Source organism: Suncus etruscus, chromosome 14 (assembly GCF_024139225.1).
Source record: "Suncus etruscus isolate mSunEtr1 chromosome 14, mSunEtr1.pri.cur, whole genome shotgun sequence".
Taxonomy (NCBI): domain Eukaryota; kingdom Metazoa; phylum Chordata; class Mammalia; order Eulipotyphla; family Soricidae; genus Suncus; species Suncus etruscus.
Window position 1 is genome coordinate 1,033,287 of NC_064861.1, and position 17,204 is coordinate 1,050,490.

General features: G+C 36.3%; 2 protein-coding genes across 2 annotated transcripts in view; both read right to left on the reverse strand.

The window, feature by feature from the left end:
- PPP3CA (protein phosphatase 3 catalytic subunit alpha) overlaps positions 1–17,204 on the reverse strand; it is a 1,090,725-nt gene that overhangs the window by 417,780 nt on the left and 655,741 nt on the right. The gene's annotated exons all lie outside the window — the stretch shown is intronic.
- The window catches only part of STK32A (serine/threonine kinase 32A), a 152,227-nt gene that overhangs the window by 52,053 nt on the left and 82,970 nt on the right, over positions 1–17,204 (reverse strand). Inside the window, exons 5-6 of the mRNA XM_049786984.1 lie at positions 14,149–14,186; positions 3,220–3,309 (exon numbers count right to left, since the gene is read on the reverse strand). Of these exons, the coding sequence (XP_049642941.1) occupies positions 3,220–3,309; positions 14,149–14,186 (128 nt within the window). The remainder of the gene's footprint in view (positions 1–3,219; positions 3,310–14,148; positions 14,187–17,204) is intronic.

Below are 17,204 nucleotides of genomic sequence, written 5' to 3' on the forward strand. Positions count from 1 at the left end.
CTGGAATAAAAGGAACCTTTCTCAATATAGTTAGGGCCATCTACCACAAGCCAGTGGAAAATATTATCCTCAATGGAGAAAAACTAAAAGCCTTACCTTTTAATTCTGGCACAAGGCAAAGCTGTCCTCTCTCACCACTTCTATTCAACATAGCACTGGAAGTACTTGCTACAGCGATTAGGCAAGAAAAAGATATCAAGGGAATCCAGGTAGGAAAATAAGAAGTCAAGCTTTCACTGTTTGCAGATGACTTGATACTCTACTTAGAAAACCCTAAAGACTCTACCAAGAAGCTTCTAGAAACAATAGACCCATATAGCAATGTAGCAGGCTACAAAATTAACAAACAAAAATCAATGGACTTTCTATACACCAATAGTAATAAGGTAGAAATGGACATTAAGAAAACAACCTCATTCACGTTAGTGCCACACAAACTCAAATAACTTGCAGTCAACTTGACTAAAGATGTGAAGGACCTATACAAAGAAAACTATAAAACTCTGCTCCAAGAAATAAAATAGGACACATGGAAATAGAAACACATACCCTGCTCATGGATTGGCAGAATTAACATAATTAAAATGCAATACTCCCCAAAGCATTGTACAGATTTAATATGATCCCCCTAAAGATACTCATGACATTTCAAAGAAGTGGATCAAGCACTTTTGAAATTCATTTGCAACAATAAACACCCTTGAATAGCTAAAGCAATCATTGAGGAAAAAGAAAATGGGAGGCATTACTTTCCCCAGCTTTAAACTGTATTACAAAGCAATAGTTATCAAAACAGCATGGTATTGGAATAAAGACAGACCCTCAGATCAGTGGAATAGGCTTTAATACTCAGAGAATGTTTCCCAGACATACTAGCCACTTGCAAAAAAAGTGAATTTAGACCCCCAGCTAACATCATGTACAAAGGCAAAATCCAAATGGATTAAAGAAATTTATATCAGACCTGAAACCATATATATATATATATATATATATATATATATATATATATATATATATATATATATATATATATATATATATATATATAACACGTGAGTAAAACACTTCATGACATTGAGACTAAAAGCATCTTCAAGGAGAAACCTGCACTCTCTAAACAAGTGAATGCAGAGATAAACAGATGGGAATATATTAAGCTGAGAAGCTTTTGCACCTCGAAGAAAATAGTGCCAGGATACAAGAGCCACCCACTGAGAAAGTATTCACTCAATACCCATCAGGTAAGGGGCTAATATGCAAAATATACAAGGCACTGACAGAACTTTACAAGAAAAAAACATATAATCCTATCACATGAAAAAAATGCTCCACATCACTAATCATCAGGGAGTTGCAAATCAAAACAACTATGAGGTACCACCTCACACCACAGAGATTGACACACATCAGAAAGAATGAGAACAAGCAGTGTTGGTGGGGATGTGGAGAGAAAGGAACTCCTATCCACTGCTTATGAGAATGCTGTCTAGTTCAACCTTTATGGAAAGCGATATGGAGATTCCTCCAAAAACTGGAAATTGAGCTCCCATAAGATCCAGTTATACCACTCCTAGAAATATACCCTAGGAACACAAAAATACAATACAGAAATCCCTTCCTTACACCTATATTCATTGCAGCACTATTTACCATAGCAAGACTCTGGAAAGATGTCCTTCAACAGATGAATGGCTAAAGAAACCGTTGTACATATACACAATGGAATGTTATGCAGCCATCAGGAGAGATGAAGTCATGAAATTTTCCTATACATGGATGTACATGGAATCTATTATGCTGAGCGAAACAAGTCAGAAAGAGAGAAAGACGCAGAATGGTCTCACTCATCTATGGATTTTAAGAAAAATGAAAGACATCCTTGCAATAATTTTTAGAGTCAAAAGAGAGGAGGGCTGGAAGTTACAGCCCACTTCATGAACCTCACCACAAAGAGTAATGAGTTTAGAGAAATAACTACATTGCGAACTATCCTAACAATGAGAATATATGAGAAAAATAGAAGGCCTGTCTAGAATGTAGGTGGGGGTTGGGTGGGGAGGAGGGATATTTGGGACATGGGTGGTGGGAATGTTGCACTGGTGATGAGGTGTGTCCTCTTATATGACTGAAACGCAACCACAATCATATTTGTAACCAAGTTGTTTAAATAAAATATTATTAATAATACATATATGTGACTAGTTTATGGTATAGTTGGTATTTAGCCCAGCCCTTTTTTCATTCACCCTTTTATTTATTCATTTGGATTCTAAGCATAACCCATCTTATTTTATAAAACAGAAATTCAGGCTAGAGTGATAGTACTGTGAGAAGGTCAATAGTCTTGCATGTGGTTGAACTGGGTTTGATCCCTAGCACTCCATGTGGAACCCTGAGCCTGCCAATACCAAAGCCCTGAATGCAGAGTAAGAAGTAAGCTTGAGCGTACTTAGTTATGACCCAAAACTTTTGAAAAAATGGAGGGGGAGGAATCATAGAACTGTTATAAATCCAAAAGCTAAAGTATGACTTTATGTGACTTTGTGTGCTTTATTGTTCCATGATTATTATGCAGAATTACAAATTAATGACTAAAACATTTATTACCACCCTACTTAAAATTTAATTTGTTACTTTTCTCATTAAAAGGTATCTCTTTTAGAGACCTTTGCTCATTACATATCACCAGTACCCAAATTAACCCAGCAGAAAAGACTGTAGTATTATTAATCAGAGTAACAAATATTCTTTGTTAGGAGGTAAGGAAAAGCAGTCATAAATAACACTTTGTATTTTAAAATAAAATCCATTGCACTTCCTAATCAAGATGAGGTTAAGAAACATGCTGAATAGGAAAGTCTGGGGCTCACATGCAATCTAAAACTCTTCCAATAAAGATCGACGAGGACATAACATTAGTAACTTCAGATACCATAGATGGCCGAACCTGTGAATAAAAGGCATCTAGGCTGTAGAGATAGCTCCACAGGAATTGGCACACACACAATTTTTAGACAAAAGGTCCAAATTTGAGATTCAATACTGTATGATTCCATGAGTACCACCAAAAGTCATACATGAGTACAGAGTTGAAAGTAGCTTCTGAGTATCACCAAGTATGACTCCATAACCAACACAAACCAAACAGAATAATACCTACATGAATCAAACAATCACCTTGCTCCTAGTTACTATAGCTACTTGTGAATCACATACCCATGTAAGGCTTGGTGCCAGCCATGGTGGTGATCGGCATCTCATTGGACAACATGGCAGCAATGTTGAAGTCAGTGATGTGTGCATGTCCTAGAAAGAGAAAAGGCCACAGAAACATATTAAATCCTCTCCAAATCAGAGGCATATTGCATTTGTCATCTGTCTATAAATTGTGTATGCTGTTGCAATGGGGAACAGACAGGAAAAATACAATTAGTTTTGTCCTGGAGATAAATGCAGTATTAAAAAATACTCCAGAAGCTAAAAAATAATTTATAGAGGCTATAGACTATAAAATCACAATTCAATCTCAGAAAGTTTTGGCCTTGATTACAAAGAATGTATGATTTCTTAACTATGGTGGAGGAAGATCAACACTGGTGATGGGGATGGCCCTAATTTACTGTCACTATATGCCTGAATACAACTGTGAAAGATTTGTAATTCACAATGGTCAGAAAAATCTCTTGGGCAAAAAATTCAATAGTTTAGATTGGTTTAATCTATAAACATCATTATGGAGAAAGTCAATAGGTCCATGTTATGGAGAACTAAAGATTATTCAACCAATGGTACCAAGAAAACTGGACTACCACATGTAAAAGATAAAACTTGGATCATTACTTAATACCATATCCCAAATTAACACAAAATAAAACTTTGCTATCAGAACCAAAATCATCAAACACTTAGAAGAAAACACAGTTTATACACCCCAGGCCTCATGATCAAAGATGTATTCAGAGATTCAACCCCAGTGGATATAAAAACAAAAGAATAAATAAAAAATAGAATTATATCAAGTTTAAATGTTTTTACATGGTCAGAAAAAAATTACCACAAAATCAAAAAGGAAATCTAGTAATTAAAAAAGATATTTACACATCAGACCTCTAACAAGGGGTTATATTCAAAATATGCAGCAAACTTCACAATAAAGGGCTATAAAATCCAAGTAAAACATGGGCAAAATATCTGAACATATCACCAAATAATAAATGGTTAAAGAAACTGTGGTACACATACACAATGGAATATTATGCAGCCATCAGGAGAGATGAAGTCATGACATTCTCCTATACATGGCTGTACATGAATCTATTATGCTGAGTGAAATAAGCCAGAGGGAGAGAGATAGACGCAGAATAGTGCCCCACATCTATGGGTTTTAAGAAAAATAAAAGGTATTTTCACAATAATTCTCAAAGACAAAGAGAGGAGTTGTGGAAGGTCCAGCTCACAACATGAAGCTCACCAGAAAGAGTGATGAGTGCATTTAGAGAAATAACTACTTTCAGAACTATCGTAACAATGTGAATGAATGAGGGAAGTAGAAAGCCTATCTAGAGTACAGATGAGGGTGGGGTGGGGAGGAAGGAAATTTGGGACATTGGTGATGGGAATGTTGCACTGGTGAAGGGGGGGTTTCATTTCATTACTGAAACCCAAATACAATCATATTTGTAATCAATGTGTTTAATAAAGATATTAATAAAAAAGAAGTCCACTTAGTCTTCAGGTTTCTGTTTTCATGGAGAATAGAATTTCTCTATGTGGTGATACAATACCCAGTGATCTTTGGAATGATCTATGGGACAATAGCGGCCTTGTAGTTAGGATAGCATGATTTGTTTGTGGAGTAATATTTTTCTGAAAAGGGGCTAATAGGTCAATTGGTTTTGGAATGTTTGATGTAGAAGTTGAAGGTAGAGGATTTTATAGTTCTTAGTTTCTCAAAGCATCCCCGTGATATCAGCTCCAAAGAAATTCAGAATTGGGTCATTAGGAACTCTTCTCAGAGGGTCCATCAATATCATCTTGTCATTCCCTCAAGATCCTGTTACTTTCTATTTACAGGTAAGTTGGTGTTCCTCTGGGGTCCACCTTGTATGGGAATTTATTGCTATGTCTGCTACAGCTGACCAGCAGCCTACCCTTTAAAGAATACACCTCCTGTTCATTCTCTGAGTGACCAAATACACCAGATAGTAGCTTTGAGGACATGAATCTATTATTCTCCAGCCTTACAATATTTGCTAATAAGCATCTTTTCTATGTGGGATATAAATAAGCATAGTAGGAACAGAACCTAAAAACTGGTCTATAAAACTGAACCTATTATGGTAGTGTGGTAGTAGGGGTAGGAGCAAACCTGAAACTAAGGTGGAGGAGAGAAGTCTTTCTGGTTGAGTGTGGGGTTGGAATGTTGTCTGGCTTGAGCCTTATCACTAATTGTATTATAAATCATAGTGAATACGATTTTTAATCTCTCTTGACCTCATACAGTGTCTTTCTGATAGATTCAGCTTACAGCAGTAGAAACTTGACAGTTAGACCCAAACCAGTGTCATCAGCAATACCTGGGAACCTGTTAAAATTGCTATTTGTTGGGTTCTATACCTCAGTGTTGCACCAGCTTACTAAAAAAGAAAGTTTAGGGTATAAGCAGGCCTTCCCAACCTCAATTTGTGTTTATATGACTAATCATAGTTTTCATAATGTTCTTAAAGCAAGCAGTCAGGGAAGGGGGTCTCTTGGCAAGTATAGGTAGATAGAAACTGGATTTTGGATCACATTCAGGGGTGCTAATAGCTTACTTCTGGCTCTACATTCAGGACCATCCTTGTTGTATTCAGAAGACAGTATGGGTTTCTAATCTAATTCAGCTATATGCAAAAGATGCACCTTATTTGCTGTAAAGGCTACTACTTGCTGGAGTAATAACTTTCTGGAATATAAAGCCAGCACACTTAGCAAAGCATCTAAAGAAACAAATGCATACAACCAGATGGAATCTGAAAAGGAATGGTAAAGTCCTGTTCCAGTCCTAAACTGCAGACTCTGAAATGACCCAACCTAGATTTAAGATCAGTCTGTGGCTCCAATTTAAAACAACGCAGGACCAATTTCAATTCTGGATACACTCAGGAGACAATTTCAGCAGGAATAAAAACAGTAATAAAAATCTGAATGCCTAAGATCACCAAAGCTTGACAACTTGATTTCAAATACTCTCATGTCAAGCTGAAGATTTTCAGTTTTTGAAAAGTTTTTCAGTTTTGAAAAAGATAATATCAATTTCTGAAAGTAGCTGAGCACACTCCATTTTGGGGTCACAGGTATACTAATTTCTGAATAGATAATTTCTCCACCCTGAGGACTGCCCATATCTTTATTTAGGGCATGAATTTTCTTTGACCTTCCTTTCTCTTTCTTATCCTGCATTCTCCATAGAATCAGTATTGTCATAAGTGTTTTTGTTGTTGTTGTTCTTGCAGCTTTGTACTTATCACCTCCCCCCCAAATTTAGAAAAAATCAAAATAGGGCTGGTATTTTGGAGACTGTGAAATCTCTCTTTTGGAGAAGCTGCCCAGGGTATTGTAGTGATTGTGATTTTTCGAAAATAGATTGTGACACTATTGAATTGATAAATACCTCTGCAGAGAACATGCAGTGAGGTTCTTTTCAATCTCTAGCCTCCTTAATCTTCATTACTATACTAATAAAACATTTGTTCTGTGATCATTTTCCACCAGTTTATGCCTTTGTTTTGTTTGGTGACCATATCCAGCAGTGCTTATGATTTACTCTTGACTATCTTCAGGGATTACTCATGATCATACTCAGGAATCAATATCAAATATAGTATTGCTTTAAGTTATTTGTTTTTATATGCTATAATATATAGCTTCAGAAAGCATCATCCATATACTGTTGGACAAAGATAGGGTTAAAAATTTGTAAGAATCAGGTCCTAAAAATTTAAAAGCAATTTGTGTGAATCTCTCAGAGGCCTTGGTGAATCATTAACAGATCAGGGAATTTACAATCACCTTTGTTAATAAATACTAATGAAGAGCATGCCCTGACCTTGAGCTAAGGAGAGACAATTTGCTCATGTGATAGGTGTGGTTATAACTAAAGTTAAATTTTATTGGTGTATATCTATACAGCATATCTTCTTTTAAACTTTAGTAAAAAGTTAATTTTGCATGCTTTTAATTGACTCTTTGGAATGTAGTTTTAAAATATAAATCCAACTTCATTATTTAGTTATTTAAATTTAAAAACCCACAGTTCATAGTGATTCCTGGGTCCACTGCAATGAAATGAACTTTTGTTCTACTTCCCTTCTGTTCTTTGGCTATTTCATTGAGTTACCACAAACTTGGGCATAACAATATAGGTGCCAGGGATTGAACCCAGGTTGGCTATGTACAAGGCAAGTTCCTTAACCTCTGTCCAAAGCCTACCATTTTCTGTACTTGAGCTATACATTTTTTATATGTACCTTAATTGTGAATGCTCCCCAGTCTTATTCATGAATAGGTGTAAGTTTCCTGAAACAACTGTACTAGAATATGTTTAAATTGCTTTTTCACTATCTCTGCTGGACATAAAACCAGACTTCCTATTCCCTGTCTTTCTTTTTTTTATTTCTTTTTTATAAACACCGTGATTACGAACATGATTGTAGTTTGGTTTCAGTCATAAAAAGAACACCCCCCTTCATCAGGGCAACCTTCCCACCACCAATGCCCCCTATCTCCCTCCTCCCTCACCCCCAACCTGCATTCAAGACTGGCATTCTACTCCTAATCATTATCATTGTCACAGTAGTTATTAGTGTAGTTATTTTTCTAACTGCTCTCACCACTCTTTGTAGTAAGCTTCATATTGTGAGTTGGTCCTTCTGGCCCTCATCTCTGGGGATTATAACAATAATCTTTTATTTTTCTTAGAACCTATATATAAGTGATATTATTATGTGTCTCTTTCTCTTACTATTATGTGTCTCTTAATAATATTATTATTAATAATATTATTATGTGTCTCTTAATGGTTTCCATGTACATTCATGTATAGGAAAATTTCATTATTTCATCTCTCCTGATGGCTGCATAATATTCTATTGTGTATATCTACCATAGTTTCTTTAGCCATTCATCTGTTGAAGGGCATCTCAGTTATTTCCAGAGTCTGGCTATTGTAAATAGCACTGCAATAAATATAGGTGTGAGGAAGAGATTTGTGTTTTGTGTTCATAGGCTTCAAAAACAGGGAATAGAGTCAGATGGAAAATTGAGCTCCCATATGATCTCATTCCTTGTCTTTGAAGCTGTTCTCTAGTCCCTGCTAGTGGACTCTTCCCATCTTAAATTGTTGATAATAAAACCATTCTCTATTCACTTGTTCCTGTGATTTTTATAGGATGAGAATATCCTCCTCAGTAAAGCTACTCATTTTCTTCTTTAGAAATTATTTTTCTAGTCAAAACTTTTCTGAAAAAAATGATAATGAAGACACAAGCTATCAGAATCTATGGGACACAGCAAAAGCGGTCTTGAGAGGAAAATTTATAGCTTTGCAAGCACACATCAGGAAGGAAGAAGGGGCATACCTGAATAACTTAATGACACAGCTCATAAAATTAGAAAATGACCAACAAAAGGAACCAAAAATAGGGAGACAGAAGGAAATAGCAAAGCTTAGAGCAGAAATCAATGAAATGGAAACACAAAAAAGCAACCCAAAAGATCAATGATAGCAGAAGTTGGTTCTTTGAAAAAATAAACAAGATTGATAGACCATTCACAAAACTCACAAAGAAAGAGAGAGGGAAACTTGATAACCCATATCAGAAATGAAAAGGGGGAGATCACTACAGATATTGCAGAGATTCAAAGGGTAACCAGAAACTACTTTGAGAAACTCTATGCCACCAAATATGAGAACCTAGAAGAAATGGATAAATTCTTGGACTCTTATAACCTTCCACTGTTAAATAAGGAGGATGTAGCATATCTAAACACCCCCATCACTATTGAGGAAATTAAAACGGTAATCAAAGGTCTGCCCAAAAACAAAACCCCAGGCCCAGATGGTTTCACTAATGAATTCTTTAAAACCTTTCAAGAGGAACTACTACAAATCCTGGCGAGGCTCTTTCATGAAATTGAAAAAAAAAGAAAAGAAAAAATAGAAATTATTCTGTTGGGGCCAGAGAGATAGAATGGAGATAAGGCATTTGCCTTGCATGCAGAAGGTCATTGATTTGAATTCTGGCATTCCATATGGTCCACCGAGCCTGCCAGGAGTGATTTCTGAGCCTGGAGCCAGAAGTAACTCCTGAGTGCTGCCGGGTGTGACCTAAAAACCAAAAAAAAAAAAAAAAAATTATTCTGCTCTCTGTCTCCTGAAATTCTCCTGAGAGGCCAAGAAAGACCGAGAGCAAAAACTGTCTCCTAGAAGCTCCACAGCAGACAGGAGCTCCAGAAGAGCATGGCTGCTCCACTTTGCTTTGTGGCCATGTGCTTTTTCTAACTAATGAACCCCATCATAACACATTCTGTATACAATCCTTTTTGGTGGATTAGGAATTGACCCTAAAACTTTTTGTGCTATATCATTGAAACATTTATTTTTTTATTTATTATGAGCCTATATCCTTGCCAAAATATAGAATGAAAAAAGGGGAGAAATTCTTTGAGGTCATGGACTTACTGAAACCTGGATAGGATGCTTCATAAAAAAGGGAAGAAGAATATCACAGAGTTCACAGTCATCAACCTGGGCCTGGGCCACTCCTGTATGCCCTCATCTCCATCTCAACTAACACTCACAGAAATCAAGGAACCTTTTCCCTAAAGTGTAAAAAAAAAAAGAATAAGGGCAGGATAAAAAGGGGAAGCTTCATTCTTTTGAGAGCCTGAGGAATCCTTAATCTGATACTAGCTTTTTTTTTTTTTTTTTGGTTTTTGGGTCACACCCGGTGATGCTCAAGTGTTACTCCTGGCTATGCGCTCAGAAGTCTCTCCTGGCTTGGGGGACCATATGGGACGCCGGGGGATCGAACCGCGGTCCATCCAAGGCTAGCGCAGGCAAGGCAGGCACCTTACCTCTAGCGCCACCCCCCGGCCCCTGATACTAGCTTTTTAATGTGCTCAAACTCTGAGCACACTTTATCATAGTTTCTTAACTAAGCATAGTTGAGACCTTTGACATGCTCATTCTTTGTTGTGATGCTGTACATATCAAAATGTTAGGTTGCATTCCAGGACTCTACCTACTCAATTCCCACAACACGTTTTCCTCTTGAGAGGAATTCTGAACCTCATAGATGTCTCCAGAGTTGAATAATATATATCAAGCAAAGTGCAGGGAACAGAATCACTACCAATTATAACCCACCTTTACGTGAAGTTAAAAGCTCAGAATTTTGAATTTAAATATCAGGAGAGGGTTTTGTTTTTGCTTTTTACCTCTATGCTTTGGGACATAGGATCACACTTAAATTCAATGTTCATAGTATTGAGTAATTGAATTCTGTCATTATTTTTCTGAGCTAGAGAAGAAGAGTCTCAGGGTATTTCTCAGCTCAGACTTCAGAACAGCAGTAAGCATAAGTAGATTCAGCCACTAGCTTCAAATTCTCTTCCCAATCAAGATTGGCACATGTTAGAATACATGTTTTTACTATGTTTTACAGGGATTTGTTAAAAATGTACAGCCGTGGGTCAAGGATTACTAAATTTGATTATTTGGAGTAAAGAAACAGTAGCCTACATTTATATGTATTAAAAATTATCTCCCTTGCTTTAATTTGTTGCTAATTTTGTAGTGTCTGAGACTGCAGGCATACTGGTTGTGGTGCTGAAACACTTGCTTATAAGTGCTTGCTCAGGGTTCTGTAGTTGCAGTGCTTGCACACAAGTTTGCACATCTGGTCATTGTGTACACATATTTTTAACTTTATAAATATATTTTTCCAAGATACTGCCCACTTGTTGATTGGCACATCTGGGGATTCTGTGAAGAGAAACCATTTCTTACTGAGAGTTTGCTTTCCTTTGTTCGATGTGATTGGAAAGTTATTAAGAAAGTTAAAATATAAATGGTACAATGATTTTGCTTTTCTCAGATATATCAGGCAACAATGCTGTTTCTCTGAGTAATTTGAGAAATGTATTTTAAATACAATACAACTGAAAAGGTTGTTGGTAGTTCATAAATTGGTGGTATGTAAAAATACATGTCAGGAGAGTGATTTTATGAGCCAGTCAAGATGTATTGCTATCTTGGGCTTTGAACCGCTGAAAAGAGCATTTGAAGGAATTAGTAACAGATATGCTTTAAATTAAAAACATTTTAAAGTCAATTTCTGAAGTAGAAGAAATATTGGTTTATACTACGAAAAATTGATTCTCCATTGTACAAAAGTATTTCACTGCCTTAAATATCAACTTTTCTGTGAATATGCATCAGTATAAATAAAAAAAACAATAAAAATGAAAGTTTTATTTGTTGCTCAGTGGTACAGAATCTAATATAAAGAACATATACACAGCTCACTTGGGGGTGTTGGAAGGATATCAGAGATAGGAGACAATCCCTTTATACTTGCTAAAATCTCTAAGCAGAAAATACATGAGCAGAATGTTTTTAAGTGTGGAAAAAATAAAAGTTTCAAGTTTTGGTATGAAAAACCATAGCAGATGCACTTCAATGTTCCAAAGCACAAACACTGATTTATGATTTTATTTCTCAAAAGAATGAGCTTGGGGGCATCAAAAGTTACCAGGAATTTTGAATTTTAAGTTATTTTTAAACATAAACAAGTACAAGTTAAATACTTTCAAATCTTTCTATAGAAAGGATCCCTTGAACGATATTTAGAAAATGGCAGTAAATCTTACATTTTTTGTTTGTTCCTAGCTCATTCACATATCCAGTCAATGCAAAAGTGAGTGATGTTTCTCTACTTAACTATATAGTCATTCTCAAGTTAAAGATTAGAATATAAAATACAAATACCACTTCCTTATTCATAGTCTAGACCAAAAAGTGTTGTTAGAGATCCCAGTATTGAACATACCATACATCCCATATAGTGAGTGTAGACTAGGTCTTTTCTTGAGACAACTAAGATACAAGCTCATACTTTTGAAGAGGAGGCCTAGACTCACTAAGAGAGATAGCATGGAGGTAGGGCATTTACCCTGCATGCAGAAGGATGGTGGTTGAAATCCTGGCATCCCAAATAGTCCCCTGAGCCTACCAGGAGTGATTTCTGAGCAGAGAGACAGGAGTAGCCCTTGAGTGCTGCCGGGTGTGACCCAAAAACAAAGAAACAAACAAAAAAGAACAAAGACCTGAAAAGTAGACTCAGTCAACTCCACACATCAATAAAAAGCAGCACAGGTCCTGCAGTGTAAGAACTACCTGAGATGTAAGAATTAAGTCAAACCGTTTAAACAAAGGCATAGCATGTGAACAAAGATTCTTTGGGATGTCTGTTCTGAATTCAAAAATGACTTTAAAAAAAAAAAGGATAGGTATATTTCCAGATTCACAGACTCTATTTGATTTAGGCAAAGTCATATGAAACAACATGAGAAAACCACCAGGATCTCCAGGGAAATATGCTAATATTTAATTTGTTTTTGTTTTGGTTTGGTTTGGGGGTCACACCCAGTGTTGCTCAGGGGCTACTTCTGGGTCTGTGCTCAGTAATCACCCTGGCAGGCTCAGGGAACTATATGGGAAACCGAGGATTGAACCTGGGTTGGTTCAGGTTGGTCCCAGGTAGGTTGCGTGCCAAGCAAATGCCCTACTGCTGTGCTATCATTCTGGGCCCCGCTAATATTTAATTTGATTGAGTGAGTTTCCTGCAGTAGGCATCGGCAAAAAAGCATTTTATAAATATTCTATAAGTTTTACAGTGAACCTAAAAAATAGGTACTCTGTTGATTCCCAAAGAAGCTAAGGTTCCCTGTTTAAATTTTCATAGATCATTTTTGGGTGAATTATGTGTATTTTGTGTTTTAAAAATGACTTTTATTAAAGTTACATTTCACTGCATCATTCTACAAGTTTCATATATGGTTATTATAACCAACTTTTCAGCATTAAGAGTCCAAGACCATCTTTCATTACATAGTGGGTACACTTTACTCAACTGAACTGGATTTTAAAATCAGGCAGTCAACTTCCAGATCAGCAGGTTGCACTACATTTTAACAAGACTAATCTTTCAGAAGGGTGGTCTCAAGGAGTGATTAAAAGTATAGATTAGGTGCAGTGCTGCTGCTGAAGAAAACTCCAACCCTCCAATCTAGTAGGGGCTACACCCAGAGCCATCTGTGCAGTATTTGGCTACTGGCTGCCTGAATCAATGAATTCTGGCCTGAACCATTGGCCACTGACACTGAAACAAGATAATCTCTCACCCACATAAATCCCCCTGAGATCTTCCTGGCAGTGGGGAAGACTGACAGTAATATAGAATGTTGAATCCCCTGGATTGAGCCCTAGATATCCTTTAAATTTGGTCTATAAGCTATTCTTTGGATCCACGCATGCTGGAATGAACTCCTTTGCATTTACATTACTGCCTGTCTTCCTGGTGATCTTTTGGGTGGCAGATCCTGAGTTCTGTACTTAATGAGGAAAGAAGCATCTTGAGACAACAAAAGGAAAAGATAAAGCAGTGCAAACTACCACAGCTTGTGGGGAAAAACTACAATACTGCAGACCCAACTAGACTAATGCCCTATATAACCACTCTGAAATGGACTTCTGAGTGGAAATGGTTAGGACATTCAATGAGCTCAGAGAAACAATAAAATGGACTGCCAATAAAGAACAAGAGACCATGAGAACTAACATGAGAAAAATACAAACAATTACTTGCCTATCATGTAAATTCAATGTTACTTAATGTATTGGTGTAGTAAGCCAAAGCTAATAATAATAATGTTTCCCCAGATCCCCAAAGCTAGAAATAATAACATCTCACTCTGTAAATGAAACTGGTTCGCATAACCAACTGAATCAGAGGAGATACCTTTTCCATATGTAATAATCCTTCACTTGGCTTGTCTTATATGAACCTAATACAGTTGATTGCAAACAAATTATTTACTTACCATGTTCATCAAGCAAAATATTATCAGGCTTCATATCCCTAGGAAAGTAAAAAGAAAAGAGAAAGTTGCTCATAATAAAACAACTGAAGGGTAGAAGTAAGAAACTGTTCAAGAAAGATGAGGTTAAACAAGGCACAGTCCCCTCTTCACATACAATCTTACTCAATTCTCACAATTAATCAATGGGATGTTACTCAAATTTACTTAGTAGGTCATAAAACTTCAACTTAAAGAGGATGGAGCAAAGTATTAGTAATGTGGATAAGGTACTTGCCTCACATGCAACTGGCTTACGTTTGATCCCTTACATCACATATGGTCTTTCTAGTCCCTCCAGGATTGATTCCTGAGTAGAGAGGCAGGAGTAGACCCTGAGCACTGCTGGGTGTAGTCTCCAAATAAAAACCAAATAAAACAAAATATAGAGGTTAAAGTAACAGAACCCAACTAAAGGTAGTAAGTGGAAGGTAGGTTTATATCGTACATTCAAAACTCAGGCTGTGAAGTTCTATAAAAATTAAATCTATAAAAAAATCTAAGCTGTTTGGTTCATTGATCCAAAGGAGTTACATGGGGGGGGGTAGGAAATATCAGTTGTTTTAATTATCATTTTCTGGAGTTATACCAATGAAATGAACTTAAACTATGAAATATTAAAAATATCACTTGTGAATCAGTAGTCCCATGCCTACTTTAAACATGAAGAGATGTCTTCAAAGATGCTATTGTACCACTACAACATTACTATTCTATCACTACAATAACATTAAGATTGTTATTACAATATAATACTTAGTAAACATCAGTGTACCAATTTTATTTATTAAGATTGTTATTACAATATAATACTTAGTAAACACCAGAGTACCAATTTTCCTTGTATGTGTAAGGTTCTTTCAATTAATAACCTCTCCTTTAACAAGGGAAAAGTTTGGTGGCAAATGCTGAGGGCAATGGTATAAGGGTTTTCAGACTTCTCAGGAAGCATATTTTTAAGAATAGTTCTGTCTCCAGAACAGTAGAAAACAGCACTGCAGCTCCACTTTTCATCTGTGGGTTTTTACTGTTCCTCACTAATGTTCCATTAAAGCTCTTCAGCCTAAATTCACAGAAGCTATTAGGAAAGAAATTCTGAAATAGGTTTTGGGAACACATTTCAGCCTAGTCAAGTGGCTTTTATATCATTAGGTGTAGGTGACCTTAGTCTCTGGATAGGTCTCTCCTGATCAGGTCTTGTTTTCTTGAGACCATTAATTCTTGCCTACAAAGAGAATATGTCATACTCAATCTGTAGTGTCTGGTCTTTTTGATATGTTATTGGGTTTGATTTCCTAAGATTTTGTTGAGGATATTTTTTATCTAGGAGATTGGTCTGAATTTTTTATTTTTCTTTGGAAATGTCTCTGTCTGCTTTTGGTCTCAGTGAGTGTAAAGTTAGCATCTCTGTCTATGGTAAAATATTGCCTAATGCAGAGTACAAACTGCTAAAAAGAGCGCAAATTTCAAATGATCATATTTTTACGACTAAAATCACAGCCTTGTAGAAAATTCCCATAATTTTAATTAGTACATCCAAACTCATTCAGATGAAACAAATGTCTTTCATAATCTTGCCCCTGTGTTCTAACAATATCTGTAATATATGGACTTTCCTCAATACTTCCTGTGTCCCATTCTGCCTTTCTTTTGCTTAAATCTGAGCCCGTTTTCTGCTATACCCAGATATGCAGATTCACCTCTCAATTTATTGTTCAGGTACCAATTCCTTAATGGAGACTTCCTTGACTTTTCAATTCTTAATCAACTGTGTCTGCCCAACCCTTCCCTCATGTTCCCTGCAAGTACACTTCTTTCATCACAATTGTATTAATGTCCCTCACCTAAATAATAAATTCTTTGACATTTGGGTCAAATTTTAGATGAATGCCATATCAGTCATTTAGGATCACAGTGTCTGGTGGGCAGTAAATTAATGATCAAATGCTACCACTAAAATTTAGTGCACTCAGAAAGATCAATTCTTCTAGGGATTTCTGATGCAGCAACAAACAACTGAAATTTAAGGGCAAGGAAAACCAGGTATCCTGCTCTTATTTCCTCATCTTCATTAGAAGGAGCATGCCTGCATCCAGCCAGGAAAAAATAGAGATGATCTGGCAATGAGAAAACTAGTGATTTCTTGGTGGGAGAAGTGAGAGGTGGAGTTGACACTTCTGTTTCTTAAAGCCAAATACCTTTATGTCCACACATTTCAAGAAATGTACCTTGAAGTTTTAGAAATATAGAAATGAGAAGTAACAATCAATTTAATGGAATACACCTTATTTCAACCTTCTATTACTTTACTTCACTACCTATTTTGATAATTCTGTATTAAAGGAAATATGAAGCTAAATTAAAGAGATCATCTCAAGGATAAAAAAGGTCCATAAGACCTAAAAGCTTTAGAGAGTTTAGGATGATGCTACTATTCAAAGAATATGAGGAAAATCTAAGGGGAAAAAGTATATTTCTAGAGAAAGGAGAGATAGGGCACTTTTCTTTCATGTGGCAAACCCAATTCAATCCTTAGAATCACATATGATCCCACAAACACTGCCAGAAGTAATTCCTGAATGCAGAGCCAGAAATAACTCGAGCACCTCTGTGTTGCCCAACATCCCCACAATAAAAGACTTCTACTTTTTATTGACTTAATAACTTGACTATATTATAGTATTGCAGGGTATTGTTAAATATATAACTCACTATACCCATCACTAGAGTTCCAGTCATTACATCCCCGACCCCTCATTTTTTTCTGCTATCAGAAAAATTTAATTTCAACAAAATCTAGTATATTATCATTGATTTAAAAATAATTTCTTTCAAGTTTGATAAGTAATGCCTTATTCCTACAAGGTAGAATTAGATGTGCTGCATATTCTTGGACTTGAGAGATAGTGCAGCAGGTAAGGTTTTTGCTTTGCATATGGCAAACCTGGGGCTGATCATATATATATGGTTCCTCTAAGCCTTGACAGGAGTGAGCCCTGAGCACAGAGGCAGGACAAATT